Here is a 22,811-nt window from a genome sequence, read left to right on the forward strand (position 1 = left end):
CCCTTGACCCTGCTAAATCTTAGAAAATTATGTGATATGGCATGTATTACCTAGTGCCAACACTAATGCTCTACCAGCCAAACACTGTAAAAACCCAAACCCTAATTTTTACAACCATCTAGATTGTTGCGCTGCTGTTGTCTCCAGGATGCAGGATCCTGGGATCAAATCAAAGACCTGTTATTTTCTGTGTGGAGCCTGCATGTTCTCAATGTGTCTGCACAGGTTTATATCAAGTGTTTCTTCCACATTATACAACTGTGTTTGTTATTTTTATTGGCAATTCCAAATTGGCTGTGTAAGAATGAATAGCTCTATGATGTAATGGCCCAGTCCACACAGGGGTCCTGCCTTACATCCAGTGCTGCTAGGGTGGCTCCAGACCTCCACAACACTAAATCAGAGTAAAGCTGGATTGAGAATATAATGTTATTCTACTTTTTAATGTGATGTCCACAACTGGCTAGCATTTAGGATGAAGTATTTTAGTGGAGTTACACCATTTTCATTCAAATTCATTCAAAGCTCCATTTAATACTTGTCAGCATCAGGATATGGGCATGCTGAGGATCTGCACTTTAAGTGTCACCGACAGAGAAACCTTTTACGGAATGTATGAAATTCCTCACATCTGTTTGAGCAGTTTAAAAAAAGAACCATAGATCAGTTTGTGGCTGCTTATCAGCTTAAAATAAAATGATTTAGTATATTGAAAGAATCAGTAACACTCAGAAAAAATGTACAAGTACATAGGGAGAGTGTGCAAAGTCCACACAGGCAGTGACCAGGACAAGATCTGAACGCAGGACTCCATGGTCAACAGGCAGCAACAGACACACTTTTTATAATGCTGTGCACAAAAGAAATTTAAAAAAGCAATAAAACGTAGCAAAAATAGTCTATTTAAAGCCAAGAGCAACAATTAAAAACAATAAGGTGGGACTGTAGTAAAGCATGTTAGGCAACATTGTCACAGAAATAACAATCAATTATAAACATAATACATACAAACATATTTCGAATAAATATTATCATCGACCAGTAGTAATACAGGAGCCCAAAATGAAATGTCGAGGTGTCAACTAGGCCAACCTCTTTTCTTGAAAAATACAGAAACAAAAATAACAGGCGCTCAATGGCTCTATGACTAACAAACACTACAATTAGCTGATGGCTAAAACAACGTCCTGCGGTGGGGTGGCGCCCTACCTGGGGTTTGTTCCTGCCTTGCGCCCTGGCTGGGATTGGACCCCCGTGATCCTGTGGTAGGATATAGCGGGTTGGAGGAAGACTGACGGACTAAAACAACGTCAATGTGAGAAGTGGTTGTGTTTTAGCTTCAGAGCTCTGTTTTGCAAGCTGCTCATCTCCCAAATGGATCAGCAGGGCCGAAGTCAGTTGCCCTCATTGAGCATCTTCTCAGCACTGTTGAAGGAAAAGAAGACAAGCTGGTTAGCAATTGCACACCATCTTGTAATCTTCGGGCATCCCACTCAGGATAGGAATCAAGTTATTGGGGCTGATATAGATGATTTGACTAGTGTGTGTCAGAGGGCAATGCTAAAGAAACTGGAAATCATCTCAACTGATGACAGACATCCATTACATGTAGAACTAAATTTCAGTAAATCAGGAAGGATAGTTGCTTTGAAAACCCACACAAATCGCTCCAGAAACTCCTTTCTTCCTAGTGCCATACGACTTTTCAATAAGAAATATCGGAGATAATGTTTAAGGTTTTTGATATATATCCTATAATCTTTTTTTTTTGGTGTAAATATGTTTTATCTAACTGCCTTACCTTAACCTTTCTTATTTCTATTTGTCTGTTTTATTTCATTCTGTCTGTTACCTGTTATTAGATGCAACTGAGAAGGCAAATTTCATGTTTTCTTGTGTAAACATGACTAAATAAAGAAGTCTAAACCTAAACATAAACCTGGTATTGCACCCATTTAATCCATCATTCCATTATGGTATCCTGGCTAGGTAAGGATTTCACCTCCATACTGGGTGAGATGCCCAACCGTCCCATGGGGCATCTATAATATATTTAATAAGTTTTATTGATCTTCAAATCAAATGATAATATTCCAATCAATAAAGTAACATTAACATGCTGTAGGTCATAATCACCGTTATGCAGTTTATTTACACACAGGACTCCTTTAGGCTCCTCCTAAATTGGTTGCCTGTTCGGCTAATATAAAACATTGAAAACTTTCTCAGACACAATAGTGAAAAAACTGAGTCTTTAATGATTTCATCTGTACTTTAAAAGAAATGAAGAATTTTTCATTACAAATTGTTATTTTAGACTCCACTCTCTCTTTTGAACGGCATATTAATAATAATATTACCAAGGTAGCCTTTTTCCATCTTAAGCAGATCTCAGGGTTGCATCCTTTCCTTTCAGATACTGCAGCACAGACCCTTATCCATGCTTTTGTCACCTGGTGACTTGATTATTGCAACGCAGTGTTTGTGTGGTATCCCTGAACAGACCCTAAACAGACTACAGTATGTCCAGAATTGAGTGGCAAGGTTACGTACCTGTCCTTCTTGTACTCCAATATAAACTTCTTCTCTTAGTTTTTAAGGCCCTTCTTAGTCTGCTCCAACCTTATCTGTTTTCTTCATTGATCCCTTAGGTTCTCTCATGCTCCCTTTGCTCTTCTGATTCTTTGCTGTTAACTGTCCCACCATGCAGATTGGGTGATCGAGCTGGTAGCGCATCAGGCCCACGGCTATGGAATGGCCGGCCTTTGAAGCTTTGTATTTGTTCCTCAGTTTCTCTTTAAAATTCTAAACTTAAAACTTAATTTTTTAATATTGCTTTTTTTATTTTGTTAGCTATGTATGCATATAGGATTGCTTAATCCATCCATCATCCAACACGCTTTATCCTAACTACAGGGTCACAGGGGTCTGCCGGAGCCAATCCCAGCCAAAATAGGGCACAAGGCAGGAAACAAACCCCGGGCAGTGCCCCAGCCCATCGCAGGGCACACACACACACCAAACACACACTAGGAGCAATTTAGAATCGCCAATACACCTAACCTGCATGTCTTTGGACTGTGGGAGGAAACTGGAGCATCCGGACGAAACCTACACAGACACGGGGAAAACATGCAAACTGCACACAGGGAGGACCCGGGAAGCGAACTCAGGTCTCCTAACTGCGAGGCAGCACCACTACCACTGCGCCCCAGGACGGCTAAATGATATGTTTAAATATTTTATATAATGCACAGTGTCCTTGGGTATTTTGAAAAGCACTTTTAAATAAAATTCATTATTATTATACTGTATTATTATAATCAGTATCGATACAAATACTATTCAGACAAACAATAATGTCATTATCACTAACCTACAATATGAACCTAAAATGAAATCATAATAATGAAGCAGAATAATAATAAATTTTAAAACCAATACTGTGTTTTTTTATCACTTAGGAGAAAAGGTTTTTTAAAATAAAACCAAAAGTGAAATGTTGCCTGTTGAGCCTTTTAACTTTTAACTTAATTCATATTTTTTCATATTGGAACTGTTCTTGTTCTGAACAGAATTTGTTAAACTATCTTGAAAGTAATGAAAAATACAAAAAAATTAATATAAATGTAGCTTTAAAAATATTTTTATTGTAGTAGTAGTAGTAGTAATAGTAGTTGCACCAGTAGTATTGTCAGGTGTACAGAGTACAGTGAACACATCCACTCTCCAGAATCGTGATTAAAATAGTTAAAAAAGTATTAAAATACATAAGTTCATTTTTGTAAATGCCAAAACAAAGGTCCTGATTACCCCTGTATCCACACCATTTGGATGTTCTCAGTGCCTAAAACTTTGTGGAAAAAAATCCCTAAGAAAATTTCTAGTCTGGACTTTATACTGGTGCATACAATAAAGTATACAAGTATAGTCAAGCCTTTCCTTTATAAATGTATTATTTTTTTAGCCATATTTATTTTACAGAATATAATGATTCATACCCAAAATGAAACTTGTTTTCAGATTCTTAAAAAGTATGAGGCTCTGCAACAATATAAGGACACTGGCTTTCTATGGCTTTTAATTCCCCAAGCTGTTTTAATGTTAACTCCATCAAGATATTTATTTTAAGGCTTCAAAATGTAATGCATAATAAGAGCCAAGCATAGAGCACTCAGATCTTAAAAGCCCTGTCATCAAATTGCTGCTTAGCAGCATCTTTCGGTTAATTGTGCCTTTTAAATGTCACTGCATGTAATGAACAGTTTATAGTTTATTGCAGTTGAAACAGAACCTACTGTATATGTCTGTGTTTACTCAGTAAATGATTGTGAAACTCTGTGATGCTCTTAAGTTCTAGGGTCAATATACACAAAAACACAAACGAAAGTGTATAGAAATGTATTGTAGATTACTCACTTTATGTATATAAACTAATTTTTCATTTCTTTATAAAGAAGAAATACATTAACACATTTTTATTCAGGCATTTTGCTAATTTATTTTAGATAGATAAAAATTTCACATTGTTGTGATGTGAGATTTTGCATATAACTTGATCAATATTTTGTATGTCTTTATTTGTAATTTAGGCAAAGCAATGTAATTTAGTGTTACTTTGGCGAGAGGCATTCGTGTTTGCCCCCCCCCCCTTTAGGACTGAGCCTCTTTGAGTTGGGGGAAGGGGTATCCTTCAATAAGGGCGCACACAAAAAGGCGAGCTTCAAAAGGGCGACCTCAATTGGGCGCGGCGAATAAAGGCGCGCATAAATAAAGGCAAGCTTCAAAAGGGCGACCTCAATTGAGCGCAGCGAATAAAGGCGTTCGTAGATAATAATAGATAGATAATAATAGTAGATAATAATAAAATATCTACGTGGCATTGCACATAATCTACAGCTTCAAGTGTAACACAACAATGAGTAAGAGCAGAAAACAACGAAATATAGAGAGCTTTAGAAATAGTTCGTTAGAAGTTCATGCATTAATTAACTGGAAGTTTTAATATTCTTGCTTTCGCCTTTTTATACGTTCAATCATTGCCTTTATCTAATAAATTTTCTGTAATAATTTTGTTGCGTTTGCCTTTATTCGCTGCGCCCAATTGAGGTCGCCTTTTTGTGCGCGCCCTTATTGAATAGAACCAGGGGAAGGGGATGCTTGACACGGGTGTTTCTCTGCTAGAGTCTTTCAACCCACCACTAACAACCCCGCAAGAAAGCCAGGTTGCCAAACTGGCAAACTTTATAACTGAACAAATGGTTTTGGGGGATGGCAGGTATTAAGATGTTCTTTTTCCCCATTGGTCTGAGGTATGCTTGTTTGGAATTGGCTTGTCTCAGAGGCCTTTAAGTACTATGATGCCCTATTGGCTGTAGGGGTTGGACAGAGAATCTATAAATCTGCTTGTTCAACCACATTCTCCAACTATCTCTCTTACCAAACTGATGAAGACCATCACACCATGAACTGAAAGGACAACACAATAGAGACCACAGTTTAGCAGCCATATTGGAACAGGCATATGGCCTGAGCACCAATGATGCCTTAACTAGAGACATTTTAAATAACTAACAAGTCTGTGTGCCGCCTGAAATTACACATCACCATTTAATCAGGTTGTATGGTTGCCAATATTCAAATGTACTTTGCATATTGTTATTATTTATGAATATTACCAATAATACATTGTTTTATGTGTAACTTAATTTCTGCTTGTCTTTTTACTATACCTAATTGTCTATAGATATAGAAGGGAAGGTGGGGATAAATTATATACTATAATACCTTATAAACAGTGGTAAGTCTGTGATATTAGGCATTTTGACAAAGGCTACTTATTAATAATACAATAGGGGAAAGTAGAGCAACATATTACTCTACCAAGACAAAACACACATATAGTAGGAAATTAATTCAATAATTTTAAGTTATACTGTATGATCAAAATTGTTTGCAACCAATTAGTCTTCGCATCTTCTGTGTGGAAATTACACCAAAAAAAGTTAATCAACTATGAATACTGTATATTCATCTAAGAGGTTTCAGTCATTCTTTATAGAAAATATGGACAATGTCAGAATGCCAGATTCTTCTATAGTTCTTTGGGACACACCTCTACTTGCAGTTTTTATTTATTTAATTAAGGTTTCTCTCTCCAACATGCTGCTTTGTATCATTTTATTCCAGTTGATCCATAGCTAAGAGCCCATTTCTCTTAGCCATAGATGGTTACAGATCAAATCAGCCAAGGTGAGGTGTTAGAGCTTTTCTGAAGTCAGCTGTGTCAAAATGTACAATAGCCACACCTAATAAGTTTGTTTTAGACATAAGAAAGGAATACACGCATAGGACATACAAGTCTAATTCTCTCATGATGAATATATACAAGTCAGTAGTGATTACATTTACAGAGGGATGCAAGCATGTGGGAGTCTCACATACAGTATCTTTGCTGACCCATCTCAGTGGTGGATGCTGTGAACTTTGGGCTCAATAGCCACTTGCAGCCACTCGTATTGAAATCAGAGAGGAAACCCTCCCCAGAAGGACTGAGTGGCTGATCCAGACCACCGAGAATTCTTTCAACAAGCTCTCTTGAGGCTTTCTTTTATGAAAAGTGAAACTGTTTTAATTTGTTGATTTCCCCCAAATCTCAAATATCCACTCTCTATCTTTTTCTAATGGTTGCAGGTGCGTAAACGCAGCAAAGCATGCCGGGCAGGGCTGTGTGAAGGAGATGAGCTTGTGTCAATCAATGGAGCATCCTGCAATGAGTTGTCACATGCACAGGCCATGAACCTGATCGACTCCTCTCCAGGGACGCTGAACATTCGTGTAAAGAGGTAAGCACTGTGTCAGGGCAATACAGAGTACAGATTTTTTTTTTCTGCTCTTTTAGCCTGCACCTTTCAGTTTTTGCCACATTCAGCTCATCAATTTAAACAAAGTATCAGATCCCAACTTCTAGACTGCCTCTGTTCAGTTAGTTAACAGTGCTCTAGGATGTATTTTTAATTTTCCTGCACACACTCATCTGTTGTTCCCCAGATCTCAGGTAGATCGGTATGTTAGTCCAATGGAGTTATAACTTTCGGCAATATGTTTGATGATTGTTGTCATTTAGGGAAAATAGCCACAGATTTTAACCCTTTCAGCAGCCCTTATATCCTATTACTAGTATGTACATATATATGCAGCCGTTTTTTTTAAAGCACAGGTGTGTTTGCAGCTGTTGGAACCAGGCATGCTACTATTAGAGCAGACTGGAAAGATTGGCATACAGTCCACGAAACACGGAAGTGAAACAAGTAGTATCGGACGTATTTGGCAGCAATTGTATAATAATAGTGATAATTTTTTTGTTTTTTCATTTTTGAGCTTCCTAGACACACCAAAGGTAGACTATCTCACAAAATAATTTTTCCCATAAAAACAGAAAATCCAGGGCCGAAAGGATTAAGATTTTATAAGTGTTAAAATCTGCCATTCAAAAATATCAAAAAGGGGTGTTTGGAACAAAAAACCAAAGCAAGACCTTTCCTCACCACAGATCTCGGCCTCACTACCAGTGGCAGCCTACCTTCAAACTGAAAAGGCAGACTTCCGACCTACACTGGCCCGAAAAGTATACGCATGATCATTACTGATTTAGGCATGATTTTTCTCTTCTTGTATGTTTGGAGGTTATTGATAAAATTTTGAAGGATGTTTGAAATTTTGCAATTATTTGAAAGTGTCTATTATTTAATTTGTGTTCATCTGTGATGCCATTTTTGTTTCCAATGGGGGACAATTCATAACAAGAGGAACAGACAAGTTTTAAAATTGAAAAAAGGCTTATGGCTTGCTTACCCTGAAGTAACTAACTGCTGGTCACCATGCCACCCTTGCATTTCATTAAATAATTTGATTTCCTTTAAGTTAGGTTTTGCTATTTTGTTTACCGCAGTTTCACTTCCATGAGACAAAACATGCTTGAACATGTTGTCATCCATGCTAACTGTTATATCTGCAGAGCCTTGCTGTGTTTCATGCTTTCTTTTGCATGCCTTAGTGCAGCACACGCTTTATTGAAAATGTGATATACTGTGTCAAGTAAAGAGTTGTTGAATGCATGCTAACTGTTATGCTGTCTTTATTTTGGCAATATGACATTGGCAATGTGGATGGAGCTTTTGTACCCCCACTCTCTGCATTCCTTGCACTGCTGGGTGAACCTCTTGTGCCACTGATTCTCTAAACTGAATCTTTGGAGACACATTTAGCAGCTGTTGGGCTGGACAAGGTGAACTAGGGGAAGATCTACTATGAAACTAATGAAGCTTAAATTTCAGGGACCCTAATACTGGAGGGGCCCCAAAAGCGAGTTCAGTCCACATTCCTTAAATATTTTGAGTGTTTACTGTGTGAGATGATTTTTTTTTATAAAATAATAAAATTAATAATATAGCATAATTCAATGCAAAATAATAGCTAAAATAAAAAAAACAGGTTATTAAAGTATCATATAGGCTAGGTAAAAATTAAAAAATGTTCAACACACAAAAAAAATCCCAAAGTGAACAGACTTGCAGTTACTAAACATGCACGAAAAATCCTAAAGTGAACAGACTTTAATCACAGAAAATCACAGAGTTGCTGTTACTAGAGATAGATAGATAGATAGATAGATAGATAGATAGATAGATAGATAGATAGATAGATAGATAGATAGATAGATAGATAGATAGATAGATAGATAGATAGATAGATAGATAGATAGATACTTTATTAATCCCAAGGGGAAATTCACATACTACAGCAGCAGCATACTGATACAAAAAACAATATTAAATTAAAGAGTAATAAAAATGCAGGTATACAAACAGACAATAGCTTTTTATAATGTTAATGTTTACCCCCCCGGGTGGAATTGAAGAGTCGCATAGTTTGGGGGAGGAACGATCTCCTCAGTCTGTCAGTGGAGCAGGACAGTGATAGAAGCTGCTCCTCTGTCTGGAGATGATCCTGTTTAGTGGATGCAGTGGATTCTCCATAATTGATAGGAGCCTGCTCAGTGCCTGTCACTAATTATACCTTAAAGCATATTGATATGAGTAGATAAACTTTTGTATAACATGCAAATCAAAAAAATATTTGCCTTTGCTCAAAATTTGCAATGATAGCTTAAACTATAATTCACACATTGATTGCGAATCTAATAAACAAATTCTTATAGGGTCCAAGAATGTTAAATATCCATATTGTTGTGCATTGAAATGAACTGATGAACCAACTGGAATGTTGTAAAAGTAAAAAAAAAAATCAAATTATCACCTTTTGAAAACTTACCAAGGACTATTCATAGTTTAGTATTTAGTTTACCCCTGGACTTGGTTCTCAGTGTTATAAGAAAATATTATAGTGTGTTTCAGATGACACCATATGGAGCAAAAGAAATAATCGAAGGCAATTTCATGACAGATTTTAAAGTACAAAACACCATTGTCTTAGTAAATTTCCCAATTGAAGCTGCGTAACACAGCTAGTCCTCTCATATTGAGCCATTCAGCCTTAACGGCTGGTGTGGCTAAGACAGTAAGCTTGCTGCAAAATGAAGATCTTTCCTATTGTTATGCACTAGTAAGGATAATGAGCACGTGCCCAGAGACAGAATATAAAATTATTAAACCGGGGTTTGCAATAACTTTTAGGAGAATGTTAGAGCCAATGGATTCTGTGTCCATGACCTTATCTTAGATACGGTAGTAGCCAGATCAGAGATAAAAGCCAAACTCATCCTGAACAGAGGTCTTTATTAAAGGAATACTCCACCCAACAATGATACATTTTTTCAATGTTACTTACCCCACATACTTTGTTGTGGTGCCTGAGTAAAAGCTTTATTCTCTTGTTTTCATGTGAAATGGAGAGAAAGAAGTTTATAAAATAACAGAACTCAATGGTGGCAAGTGCTGCACAGCAGCAAGTGAAAAATGTCTATGGAAAAAGAAAAAAACGTTCCTCTCACGTTACTTGTGTTGCATGATCCACATGTCTGCTATTTGTTATCCAGCCACTTGCTCAAAATGTGCAGAAAGAATGCTTTTTTTGTTAAAATAAAGTTTTATAGTTATTTTTTTTTTAATTTGGTATAATTTCTTAATGTAATTTAACATGACCTCAGGGGGTCAAGGTGCAGGGTCAGCCATTAGACAGCACCTTTGGAGCAATTTTCAAGTTAAGGGCTTTGCTCAAGGGCCCAACAGAGTTGGATCCCTTCTGGCAGTAACGAGATTTGAAGCGGCAAACGTCCAGACACCCGGGCAAAACCTTAGCCCTGGAAGCTCCCCAACTCCACCTCTTCTAAAATGATAAATGTGTACATAAACAGTAAACCCAAAAAGACTGATGGGAGTAACTTTCTGAATTTTAAGACCCCAGAAGCAACTTTAGTTCACATTGCTTAAAAATGGTTGGTGTTTACTGTTTATGAGATTTTTTTTTCATCCATGCATCTATTATTCAACTCGCTATATCCTAACAACAGGGTCACGGGGGTCTGCTGGAGTCAATCCCAGCCAACACAGGGCGCAAGCCAGGAAACAAACCCCGGGCAGGACTGTGGGAGGAAACCCACGCAGAGAACATGCAAACTCCATGCAGGGAGGACCCAGGAAGTGAACCCGGGTCTCCTAACTGCAAGGCAGCAGCGCTACCCACTGCGCCACCGTGCCGCCCAAGATTTTTTTTTTTATAAAATAATAATATTAATGACATAGTATTCTTCAATACAAAATAATAGTTAAAATAAAAATGAACAGGTTGTTAAAGTATTATATAGGCTATCCGTAAATGAAAAACCATTCAATGCACAGAAAAATCCTGAAGTGAACTCTTGTTCACTATGAATGACAGGGAGAGGTGGGTGTTTAAGTCAGAAAATCATTCCTGTGAGTCTTTGAGTTTACTGATTATCTACATGCGAATCATTTTGGATGGAGGAGGAGGAGGAGGTCTTACGTGCACAACATAGGTGGAAACTTCATCAGCGTCTGTCATCTCAGATACGTTTGAATACTCTGCATCATCCCAGCAACTTCAAAAGACAAGATATACCTCTCCTAATAAAGGTGCCTAGGCTAGAGTCAAAGTAGTGTGTAACGACGAGTCCAACTAATATATGTCTAGCTGGTATTTTAAAAACTACTGCACTAGCTCCAGCCTAATCCCTACTAGTTGTATAGCATTCTGTCTTCCCAGTCTCCCTCTTCACTTTACAAGTGCTTTGCTGACACTGTGGCTTTCTTGTAGCTACTTTGGTCTGAGTCTAACTTGGCTATGCCGTGTAACACAGCCACTATGTGCTATCATGTGTAGTTTCAGGGAAGGCTCTCAGAATTTTTTTCTCTGGGTTTCTTGAATTTATCGTTATATTTATCTTATCTTTATCTTTATAAACAATGATGAGAATCCATTTTAGATCACTTTTACATTGACTGCTAACCTTAGATTAATTTATCAAGGAATAAACCTTTCAAGACTACCAGAAACATACTGTACATAAATAATGATACATGATGCATAGAAACCCCTATTCCACACCAAAATGTCAATTCTAGAATTGCTTTATGTTTATCATAATTATAGCTGAACAACATCATTGTAAATTTGCTTCTGAGTTCCTCCCTATGTGTATAGCGCTTTGAGTACTGAGAAAAGCGCTATATAAATGTAATGAATTATTATTATTATTATTAAATGTATATAGTATCCAAAGAATGCATTTTTGTGGAACTAACTGGCAGGTCCTTCTTTATTGCAGATCTCCAACAAGGTTTCAGTCAATAGTCCTGCTGTCAAGATCACAATCTCCTTCAGTCAATAAAAGTTATGAAAGCTGCCTGCGTGCCCTGTCTCCTCCAGTTACCAACAACAATCAACCCCGACAAAAGCCAGTAAAAGATGTTTGTAGAAATAACATCATGTCTCCAACCCGAAGAAAGGATCTTGTGTTCAGTCCTGAACCCATAACAGAAGTTAGAGCCAGAAGAGAGTGTCTGACATCTCCTCCCGATAGTGAGGCCTACTATGGTGAGACAGACAGTGATGCAGACACTGTACATGAGAAGCAACGCAGACAAAAACGCCGCAGTCCAAGTTCTTCTCCTGCTAAATCCTCGGGCAGAACATCCCCTGAGGAAACCTCTGAAATGAGTGGCTATGAGAGTGCCCCTGATGCCAGACCTTACCCACAGAACTTACAGACTTCAGAACAGAGCATCGTGGGGCAGGCCCAGATATCTGGAATAGGAGAGGTGGGAGTGGGAGCCTTGTCTGACACAACTCGATGGGAAACCAAGAGAACAGAAGCAAGATTTAATGTGCGGCAGCCACACATGGAAGAACCCTCCTGTGTTGAAAACTCCACAGAGAATTCTTCAGCAAGCACAGATGATCAGAGCCCCCAGGGTGCCACAGAAGTTGATAGCGGGTTCCAAGAGCTCACAAATATTCCTCCATTGGTGTCCCCAGATCGAATTAAGAATGTCTCTGTTCTTCTGTCAGCCGGAAAGCATCTGGTGCCCATGGTGGGTCCTGTAGACAAGCCAGTGGATGAAGAACTTACCACCACCTATATGGACAAAGCTAAGCAAGCCAGTATGTTTTCAGATTGTTCTTTAATGCTTGGTCTAGGAAGGTTGATTTTTTTAGATTCCTTAATCTCATATTTTAATAAAAGCAACATAATTGTTATAACTAGAAAAAAATGACATCATGTGTAGCATATCACCTTTGCTGTAGCCTAAATTAGTAGAAAACATGCCATGTGACCCGTGACATCACAGCGACCATGTTAAATAAGGGTTTGGATTCAGGTTTTGATCAGCTTTGTAATCGACTGTGTTTTGTACTGCCTGACAAAGTTTGGCCATTAACCTATGTTATTAGTGTAGCGAACTTTGCTAAGTCTGACAATCCCTCTGAAACACTCTTAAAAAATATATAAGATCCCTCTCAGTGCCTAAAAACTGCCCAAGATGACTTCCATGAATGTTTTTGTCAGTTGTGACACATTCATCCCTAATCTGTTTCTGGGAAAACACAGACAAGTACAATTTTTCTATAGAGGCAACTTCATTTCTAAGACACTATCTGAAAGTGTTCAATTTAATTGCTAAATAAAATGTATAATGATAAAAGTAGAGTACAAGAAGAACCATTATAATTAATTTAAAAACAATAAACAATCATCAAAACTTCAAAGCATTTTTTAGCGACCTTCATACATATCCTTTCTCCACTCACTTAGAATTTTAGCCTTCAATAGTACCCCAAAGAAACATTTCTGCTATTACATTCATCCAAGTATTTGAACCACTAGGCCACAGTTTCACTTGGAGGTCCCTGGTATCCCCACACTCATTTCCTTTCCTAAATTTCCTTTCCTAGGAAGCAGCAATCTTTTACTTTTTACTCCAGGGATTCTCTACTGAGATTGAGCAGTTAGTTTAGTGCTTTGTGTTAGGAGACAGAGTCTCCAGGAATCATTGTGAGTGAACCAAAAGACTAGAAGATAAAAGTCAGTGTCCAGGCCAGGTAAGGTCAAAACCAGAAGATCAGAAAGGGGCAAAGCAAACATCAAAGTCAGAAACAGTTCTGAACTGAAGCGGAATCTAGCGCTAGGTCTACTTGTAAAAAAAGCTATCTGTCACAAAAGGTTTTTATTTATTGTTTACCCAATTTAGGAATTACCAGGACTGCCTCCTTATTTATATTGTCACTTCCCGGAGATGTAATGAATGCAACAGTCTCAGTCATGTGACCCATCTCCCACATTGCATAAATAAAGGACTGTGAATAAAAATAAAAGCACAATTAACATATACGATAACAGCTTGAGTTTCCGGAAGACACTCACTACTTTCTCCATTGAGCAGTGCATCCATAAGGCTCTTGCAGTTTAAAGCCTTTTACAATGACATAGGCCGGGTTTATACTTCACTCAACGTGACGCGTGTGCCTGTGGATGTTACTGCTATGCAAGCGGTGTACTGTTTAAACTTGCACGCGTATTTTTGTAAATCTGGAGGATTCCACCAGGTAGCAGTGCGAGATATCATCACGGTGAGAAAACAACGTTCAGCTTCGCTGTGTTGTGAATTGCCTGAAACAACCATTAAATTCCCAGGACACATTGCCACAATATTTCTGAAAAGGATTGATGTTTAATGATAACATCCATCAATCCAGCAAGTATCGAACACAAGGAAGAAACAATCTCTGGACAGGGCATCAACTCTTCGCAAGGTGAATACAAGCACACACATACATTGGCGTTATTTTAGCATCACCAAATCCCTACATTTGCATGTCCTTGGAAGGAAACCAGAGCACAATGTGGAAATCTACCAGGAAAATGATGCAAACTCCAGGCAGGGAACACCAGAGATGTGACTCCCTACTATGAGGCAACAGCATTACCGCTCCACCACCGTGACGCCCCCACATGTGCAATTATTAACAGTATCCATTATTTAAATGAAGTCAACGATTTATCTGTAAAATGTAAATACATACTTTATACACATTTCATCATGAAAGTGATATCAAGTACACTATAAATCTAAGGTTTCTAAATGTGCAGAGAGCTGGAATATCATAAATTTAATGTGTTCTGTGTAGCAATCGCAGCCTGCGGCTCCTCTCAGCACAGGAGGAAGCCCCAGAAGCACGTAGCGATTAATGACTGAGTTGGTTTTACGATGACGTTTACAACCTTTTACTTTAATAACTATGAGATTAAAGTGGAAATTTGAACTTAAAACATGAAAAATACCTTTTTTTCTCCACTATGCCCCTATTTTTTTCTCTGTGGCTCAAATACACTTCCATACATTCTGATTCTGTTGCGAAGGTGCAAAAAAAAGAAAAGATGACACAGAAGATGGTATGTGAGACCTTTAAAATGTATCATGTCATTATGATGGGGAATATGCGACACATGTATTGCCTATGGAAAAAATAGATGAAGACAAATATTTAAGTTTGATGATTTGCTTCACCACATTAAACCATTCATCAAACATCAAAGCACACACATTGATCCTGTAGGATCTGCAAAGCAGCTTGCTGTCAAATGTTCATAGTAAACAAAGACTCTGATGTCACGTTCCAACCTGAATACATTGCGACCCGGATTTTTTGCTGGTACTGCAACTTGCGCACATGTTACGTTAATTTCTGAGGACGTGCTTGAATGAACGGTGGGATCGTGTGACAGCCATGATGTGTGCGCATAGGCATTCTGAGTGTGAAGTATAAACTACTTAAACTACTGGACGACCACCTCCTGGTCAGTTATCTGGTGTGATCCACATCAGTATGGACTCAGATGTCTGGAAACAATCCTCCAGTCAATCTCGGGGTCTATTCTACATTCCCTGGCCTGATTGCTCACTCCTCCTTTTTCATAAGCTTATGGCGGTGTTTTTCATTTGCATAGGATTTTGATCACACCTCTTGGGAGGCTCGCCTGTGAGAAAAGTTTATTGAGTTCAACATCACCCAAGGCCTACCGCTTGGTACAGGGCTAGAAATTTAAAGAATTTACTAATGGATTCCCCTCCAAGTGATTATCTTGATATCTTTATCATCTTCTTTACATATTACTTGATGTTACAATTTAATAGTCTACTCAGCTTTATGCACAAGACAAACTAATGTGAAAAAGAAAATCAGCCTCGTAGAACAGTGCACATATTAAAATCCGAGAGTATGCCAAAAATACAACATCTGCTTCATATTTAATAAAATAAGCAATTTTTCAGTATTTTGCAAATGTCCTCATATTGAGTATATTTGGTCCAGTAACATATCAATATTTATAATCCCTCAATAAAATTATTACAGTTAATGGGTGGGCCATGAATGCATCTCTTCCTTCAACTATTTGTTTTTTTGGCAAAGCAGTAGTCCATTGTGTTTGAGGGGTTCATACAAATAATAATATGATGGAAGAAATGTAGGGACTCTATCATGGTTGCTCAACATTGAAGCTTCTAGAGTGTTTGAGTATGTAGACAGAAAAAATGGAAGTGTGCATTTTTAGTCATGAGTTCATTGTTATGTTCTGCTCTTCCTGATAATAATGATTAATGGTGTTCTCATGAAACTGAGTGTAACTGCACTCTGCTGTTCTTTGGTACGTGGGTGAGTCAAAAAAGACATCTGAATAGGAAAGGCTCAACATTTCTAGACTATATGTTACATGTATAGCTATGTATAAAAAGGGTTTACATTTATAAATAACAAAAAACCTCAATGCTTACTTGATAAAAGTACACAGGGTTTACTCATCTGTAAGAGGATAACAGGGAAATGGATAGGTTGTTATGTAGTGGACAATTCTACGCTTAATGCTGGTGATTTGATAATTTTTTCCATTTCGCTATTACTGTGATTTGATTTTGCTAGCACCTGCACCTTCTACATGTGGAAATTTTGTTTATAAGTAATGTTATTTTTTTTTAGAGTTATGTTTGGTGACCTCCATGCCATTTTGTTTTTCAGATGCCACCATTTTGTGCTTGTTTTACATGGCTACAGCCAAATTTTTTAGTTTTACTATTCTCATTGCCAGACATGTGACACACAAAGCCTGTGATGTATCCTTCATGTAAACAATGGCAACATACATGTCTTAGTACACATGCTTTAGTCTAAATTTGCAATACAGACTTTGTACAGGTAGTCAGGGGTAAGAAATCCGAGAAAGAATTAGGACTGTCTGTTGTTGAATCATCTTCAGTCTTCATTTCTCGTTTAGTACCCTCATTACTACATTTTAATTTACTCTTCTTGGTTTCTAAATTTGGCCTGTCACACTGTTAAGATTCTGCCTCTCCTAGTTAGGCCATTTATTCATCTTTAATCTAAATTACAGGACACTTCTTCATATTCATAAAAATAGGGTCATAGGGTCAATATGTCACATGTTCAGAGTACCGTGAAATTCTTAGCTGTCCCTTTCTGGTGCAATGATTAGTGAGCAAATGTTAGCCTTTTTTAGATGAACGAATCCATCGATTATATCTATTTTTTATTTCAAAGTGTTTTGACAAGGAACCATGTTGAAAATTAATTATGTTCTTCCATGGCACCATTTTTGCAGTCAGTTGCCTGGCAAGATGATCGAGAATGTGTGACACATGATGCCAGCAGTGTCACTGTGTAAAGACCAGATTGTGGATTTCCTTAATGCTTGAGATGTTATATTCCTCTTAAGAAAATCCTTTAGTGATCCTTTTTTTTTAGTTTATTCCCTTTACGAATTTTTCTTCTGCTCCTTAACTTTGTTTAATGTCGGCTTGATTTGGCTCTGCTTACGTGTCCTCTTTTGGCTATGAAATCCTTCACTGTATCCAAATTTCAGTCTTTAACTCACATCTATAGGTTTGTCTATTTACTTTACGTCTTTTTGGTTTTGACCATTGCCTCATTATTTTGACTTTGTCACTTCGAACAATTCACCTTTCATTTAGAAATGCTATAACCCAGTGCAAATGTATGCCCCCATCTGTGTTATGTATTAGTGTGAATGTATGTGTATTTTATGCAATTCTGTTGTTTGTTATTTTCATTTGTAATTTTGCAATTGTGTACTGTCTCTTTACATAGATAGATAGATAGATAGATAGATAGATAGATAGATAGATAGATAGATAGATAGATAGATAGATAGATAGATAGATAGATAGATAGATAGATAGATAGTACTGTATTTGTCAGAAGCACACTAAATAAACATTATAACAAATAATAACAACCCACTTAAATATACACCAGAATAACTAAAAAGAAAGAAAATGTCAGACTTTGCAGTGACAGTCACAGTGAGCCATTATGCAGACGTATTGCTGTTGGTATAAAGGAGCCCAGTAGCGTTTCTTGACACATTTCTGCTAAATAATTTGTTGGCTGAAAGTCCTCAGTATTAGTGTGTCAGAGAGAGGCTGTGCAGCATTATTCATAATGGCACTCAGTTTTGTTTTAATTCTCTCTCTCCTCTCCCTCCATAGGGTCCAGAGCACATCCTATAACTGAGCCGGCCCTTTAAATTGGCTTGTTGATTCAGTGGGTCTCTCACACACTGGCCAATACAGAGTTTTAGAAGATGTGAAGGATGTCACTACCCACATTAAAGGGACACAGTCTCATAACACAAAAGAGCCTGCTCTGCCATTTCTTGTGTAGTTCCTCTGTGTTATGAGACCAGACCAGCCTGACATTAATGTGGACACCCATGTACCTCAATAGTGGAGAATTTCAAAAAATATCCAAACAATTACTGCACCATATATATTCTTTTTATTCCAAACCACTTTGGATTGGAAAATAAAGTGACTTTGGTATTTCAAAACTTCCTTGAAGAGGAAATAGAAAAAAACAGAAATAGTCAGAAGCATTAAAAATGCTTTAAACCAAATTATAAAACTTTTTACATTTTATTAATAAGGAAATATTGGTCATTCTTCAAAATCAATACCATTCTCAGGTTTAAGGAATGTATTTAGAGTGCCAGTTTTGATTGAAATCAGTTGATCTATCATACAGACACAGACAGATATTCCCTTGGACGTGATCAAATGGAGTTCAGAGATACCTAAAGTGTCAATCTCTGAAAAAGGTGAAATTTCTCTTTGAAATTTTGACCTCATTACAATCCTTTCTGCTATTCTACATATGCATAGCATTCTCATATCTGTTTAATCCAATTTAGCAACATGGGTGGCTGGACAGCTTGCCAGTGTGTCTCAGGGCCTGCTCGTAAATGCCGTCACAAATGGACCCATGGAATTGTCAGTTAAGTTTATCAGCATGTCTTTGGTAATCTGGTAAAAACCCACGCAAACACAGGGAGGATGTACAAACTCCATGCAGACAACATCCAGACCCTGGCGTCAAACCCAGAATGCCAAATCCATGAGGAGTCAGCATTACTCACTGCACTGCCCTATGGTACATATGGAGAAAGCAAACAGGAGTAACATTGCATATCTCATTTACTTACAATTGTATATACGGGTATAGCCTGCAGTAGCCATAATAGTGTATGACTGCTAAAAATTGATGGATTGATAAATAAAACACACATCATCAAAAAATCTTTTCCAAACACCAGCTTTCACCAAGGCATTTTAGCTTTCCCTTAGATGAAGGCCCTGCAGCTGTTTTAAAATTCCACCATTCATAATCTTCTTGTCAATACTTTATGTGAATCCTTGCTGTACTTCTCTTTACAGTAGCACAACTGAATAGACACCAAAGTTCTCACTTTTGTCTTTTGTGGGACATGTTGAGGATACGTTCATAAGAGTAAGCAAAGAATACAAATGTCTGCACATCGCCTGTCCCACAGGCCTCTGTTTTAGGTGTGTTATAGTTAGACACTGAGGAAGTAGCTAGTGAGGTAGAGTCTATATTTTACAGAGTGAATCATTCAGATAACACAAGTGTTTCATCTTCAAGTCGGTATTTCCAGCTGCTGTCTGCTATCAGATATCTTGGTTGCTGTCAGCAGGATGGTTCTCATCCTCACTCTTGCAGTCACTTTGCTGAAGTTATTATTAGCAATCAGAGCCGAATTCTAATCACCAGCCAACATACTGACAAACAGGATCGCCCGCTTCTTGTCTCGGGTATTAATTCCATTATAATACTTGCGCAGCTTTGGTTAGATGTATTACTCAGACAGACCACAAGATCATATTCTCCATTTCTGCATCAGAGGGTTATCCCGTCTGAGCCTGACAATGCACAGATAAGGGAGCTAAATGAGCTGCATTACCGAAGAGGACAGGCAGAAAGAAGCACAGTGAAAACGAACAGTACAAACTACTGCTATGAGAAGTGACAGAAAGTTAGAGAAGCTGGGAATTAGAAATGAAGAAAAAAATATGTGAAGAAAGCAGCATTGCAATGTAAAGTCAATTAAGAGAATAAAGAAAAAAAAACTAGGAACAGACAAGAAAGTCAGAAAGTAACAAAAAGAAGCTTGAGAAGTCTAAGTAAGTTAAAAAATGAATAACACAGGTCTGAGGTACTCAAAACAAGGTGAAGTCTGAGGAAGTCAAACACAGATACCATGATGATTATGCCAGAATGAGTGAAAAATACTTATAGAAAGACAAGGAGAAATAAGACAACAACAACAACATTTATTTATATAGCACATTTTCATACAAAAAGTAGCTCAAAGTGCTTTACATAATGAAGAAAAGAAGAATAAAAGACAAATAAGAAATTAAAATAAGACAACCTTAGTTAACATAAGAAGGAGTAAGGTCCGATGGCCAGAGTGGACAGAAAAAACAAAAAAAAACTCCAGAAGGCTGGAGAAAAAAATAAAATCTGTAGGGGTTCCAGGCCACGAGACCGCCCAGTCCCCTTTGGGCATTCTACCTAACATAAATGAAATAGTCCTCTTTGTAGTTAGGGTTCTCACGGAGTCACTTGATGCTGATGGTTATACAGACTTCTGGCTTTTAATCCATCCATCATTGTTGGAACATCATGGTGCTTTGGGTAGATGGTGGTGGCACAAGCCACCACCAATAGGACACCGGAAAAGGAAACAGAAGAGAGAGTAGGGGTTAGTACAGATTTTGAATGGTTATTATAATGAATTGGATATACAGAGTGTCAGGATTAAATTACAGTGAAGTTATGAGAAGGCCATGTTAAAGTAATGTGTTTTCAGTAGTTTTTTAAAGTGCTCCACTGTATTAGCCTGGCGAATTCCTACTGGCAGGCTATTCCAGATTTTAGGTGCATAACAGCAGAAGGCCGCCTCACCACTTCTTTTAAGTTTTGCTCTTGGAATTCTAAGGAGACACTCAGTTGAGGATCTGAGGTTGCGATTTGGAATATAAGGTGTCAGACATTCCAATATATAAGACGGGGCGAGATTATTTAAAGCTTTAAAAACCATAAGCAGAATTTTAAAGTCAATTCTGAATGACACAGGTAACCAGTGTAGTGACATCAAAACTGGAGAAATGTGTTCGGATTTTCTTTTCCTGGTAAGGATTCTAGCAGCTGCATTCTGCACTAACTGCAAACGATTGATGTCTTTTTTGGGTAGTCCTGAGAGGAGTGCATTACAGTAATCTAGTCGACTAAAGACAAACGCATGAACTAATTTCTCTGCATCTTTCGATGATATAAGAGGTCTAACTTTTGCTATGTTCCTTAGGTGAAAAAATGCTGTCCTAGTGATTTTATTAATATGCGATTTAAAATTCAGATTACAATCAACGGTTACCCCTAAGCTTTTTACCTCCGATTTGACTTTTAATCCTAATGCATCCAGTTTATTTCTAATAGCCTCACTGTATCCATTATTGCCAATCACTAAGATTTCGGTTTTTTCTTTATTTAATTTGAGAAAGTTACTATTCATCCATTCTGAAGAGAAGCAGAACATAACAGAATGTGATATACCAGGGTTGATACATGAGGAATACAGTCATTAAAGTCACAGTTATGGAAATCACAGGTATGGGAAACAAGGAAAAATAGATTGGTGGAGATAAGACAGTAACTATATGATGGAGGAAAGGAAATAACAGAACAGGCAGCAAAAGGCAAAGAAATATGAAGAGGGTTTAAGTGAGCAGACATGAGACATACACATGGGATTTGTGGAAGAAAGCCACGAAGAGACGTCAGCAGTAACAATTACAAGAAACCGAGAAACATAGAAAAGGACGCAAACTAAAAAACACAAGGCAGTGGTCTTAAGTTGACATAGTAATCTATTCCTAATTTTTAGCTGTGAGAGGAGGCTCGCCATGCAATGAGCTCCAAGCACAAACCTGTTGAATATCATTCTGAAAAGGCAAAACAGTAGAACATTAGAACAATGTAGACAAGAAAAGGCCATTCAGCCCAACAAAGCTCACCAGTCTTATCTACTTAATTCTTCTACAATAATATCAAGTCTTGTTTTGAAAGTCACTAAAGTCCTACTGTCTACCACACTACTTGGTAACTTATTCCATGTGTCTGAGGTTCTCTGTGTAATGAAAAACATCCTAATATACGTGCAAAATGTACCATTCTAACTGTGTCCCCATGTTCTTGATGAATTCATTTTAAAATAACAGTCTCTATCTTCTGTACTAATTCCCTTCATAATTTTAAACACTTCAATCATGTCACCTCTTAAACTTCTTTTGCTTAAACTGAAAAGTCTCAGCTCTTTTAATCTTTCCTCATAATTTATCCCCTGTTGCCCTGGAATGAGCCTAGACACTCTTCTCTGGACATTTTCTAGTGCTGCTATGTCCTTTTCTTGCCTGGTGACCAAAACTGCACATAGTAGTCCAGATGAGGCCTCACTAGTGAGTTATAAAGTTTGAGCATAACCTCCTTGGTCTTGTACTCTACACATCGTGCTATATAACCTGATATTCTGTTAGCCTTCTTAATGGCTTCTGAATGTAGATAGCATAGAGTCCACTAGAACTCCTAAATCCTTCTCATAAGGTGTACTCTTGATTTTCAGACCTCCCATTGTGTATTGAAACCTAACAATTTTAGTTCCTATGTGTATTTACTGACATTAAATTTCATCCTCCACAAATCTACCCAAGCCTGTATGCTGTCCAAGTCTCTCTATAATGATTTAATGGATTTGAGAATATATACTGATCCACCTAGCTTGGTGTCATCTGCAAACTTTACCAACTTGTTATTTATATTTCTATCCATATCATATATATATACAGTATATATATATATATATATATATATATATATATATA

At 37.5% G+C, this 22,811-nt stretch overlaps 1 protein-coding gene across 1 annotated transcript in view; it reads left to right on the plus strand.

The window, feature by feature from the left end:
• synpo2la (synaptopodin 2-like a) overlaps window positions 1-22,811 on the plus strand; it is a 65,687-nt gene that overhangs the window by 30,735 nt on the left and 12,141 nt on the right. The window contains exons 2-3 of the mRNA XM_028795165.2: window positions 6,694-6,845; window positions 11,807-12,642. Coding sequence (XP_028650998.1) covers window positions 6,694-6,845; window positions 11,807-12,642 — 988 coding nt within the window. The remainder of the gene's footprint in view (window positions 1-6,693; window positions 6,846-11,806; window positions 12,643-22,811) is intronic.

Source organism: Erpetoichthys calabaricus, chromosome 2 (genome assembly GCF_900747795.2).
Source record: "Erpetoichthys calabaricus chromosome 2, fErpCal1.3, whole genome shotgun sequence".
In the NCBI taxonomy this organism is placed as follows: domain Eukaryota; kingdom Metazoa; phylum Chordata; class Cladistia; order Polypteriformes; family Polypteridae; genus Erpetoichthys; species Erpetoichthys calabaricus.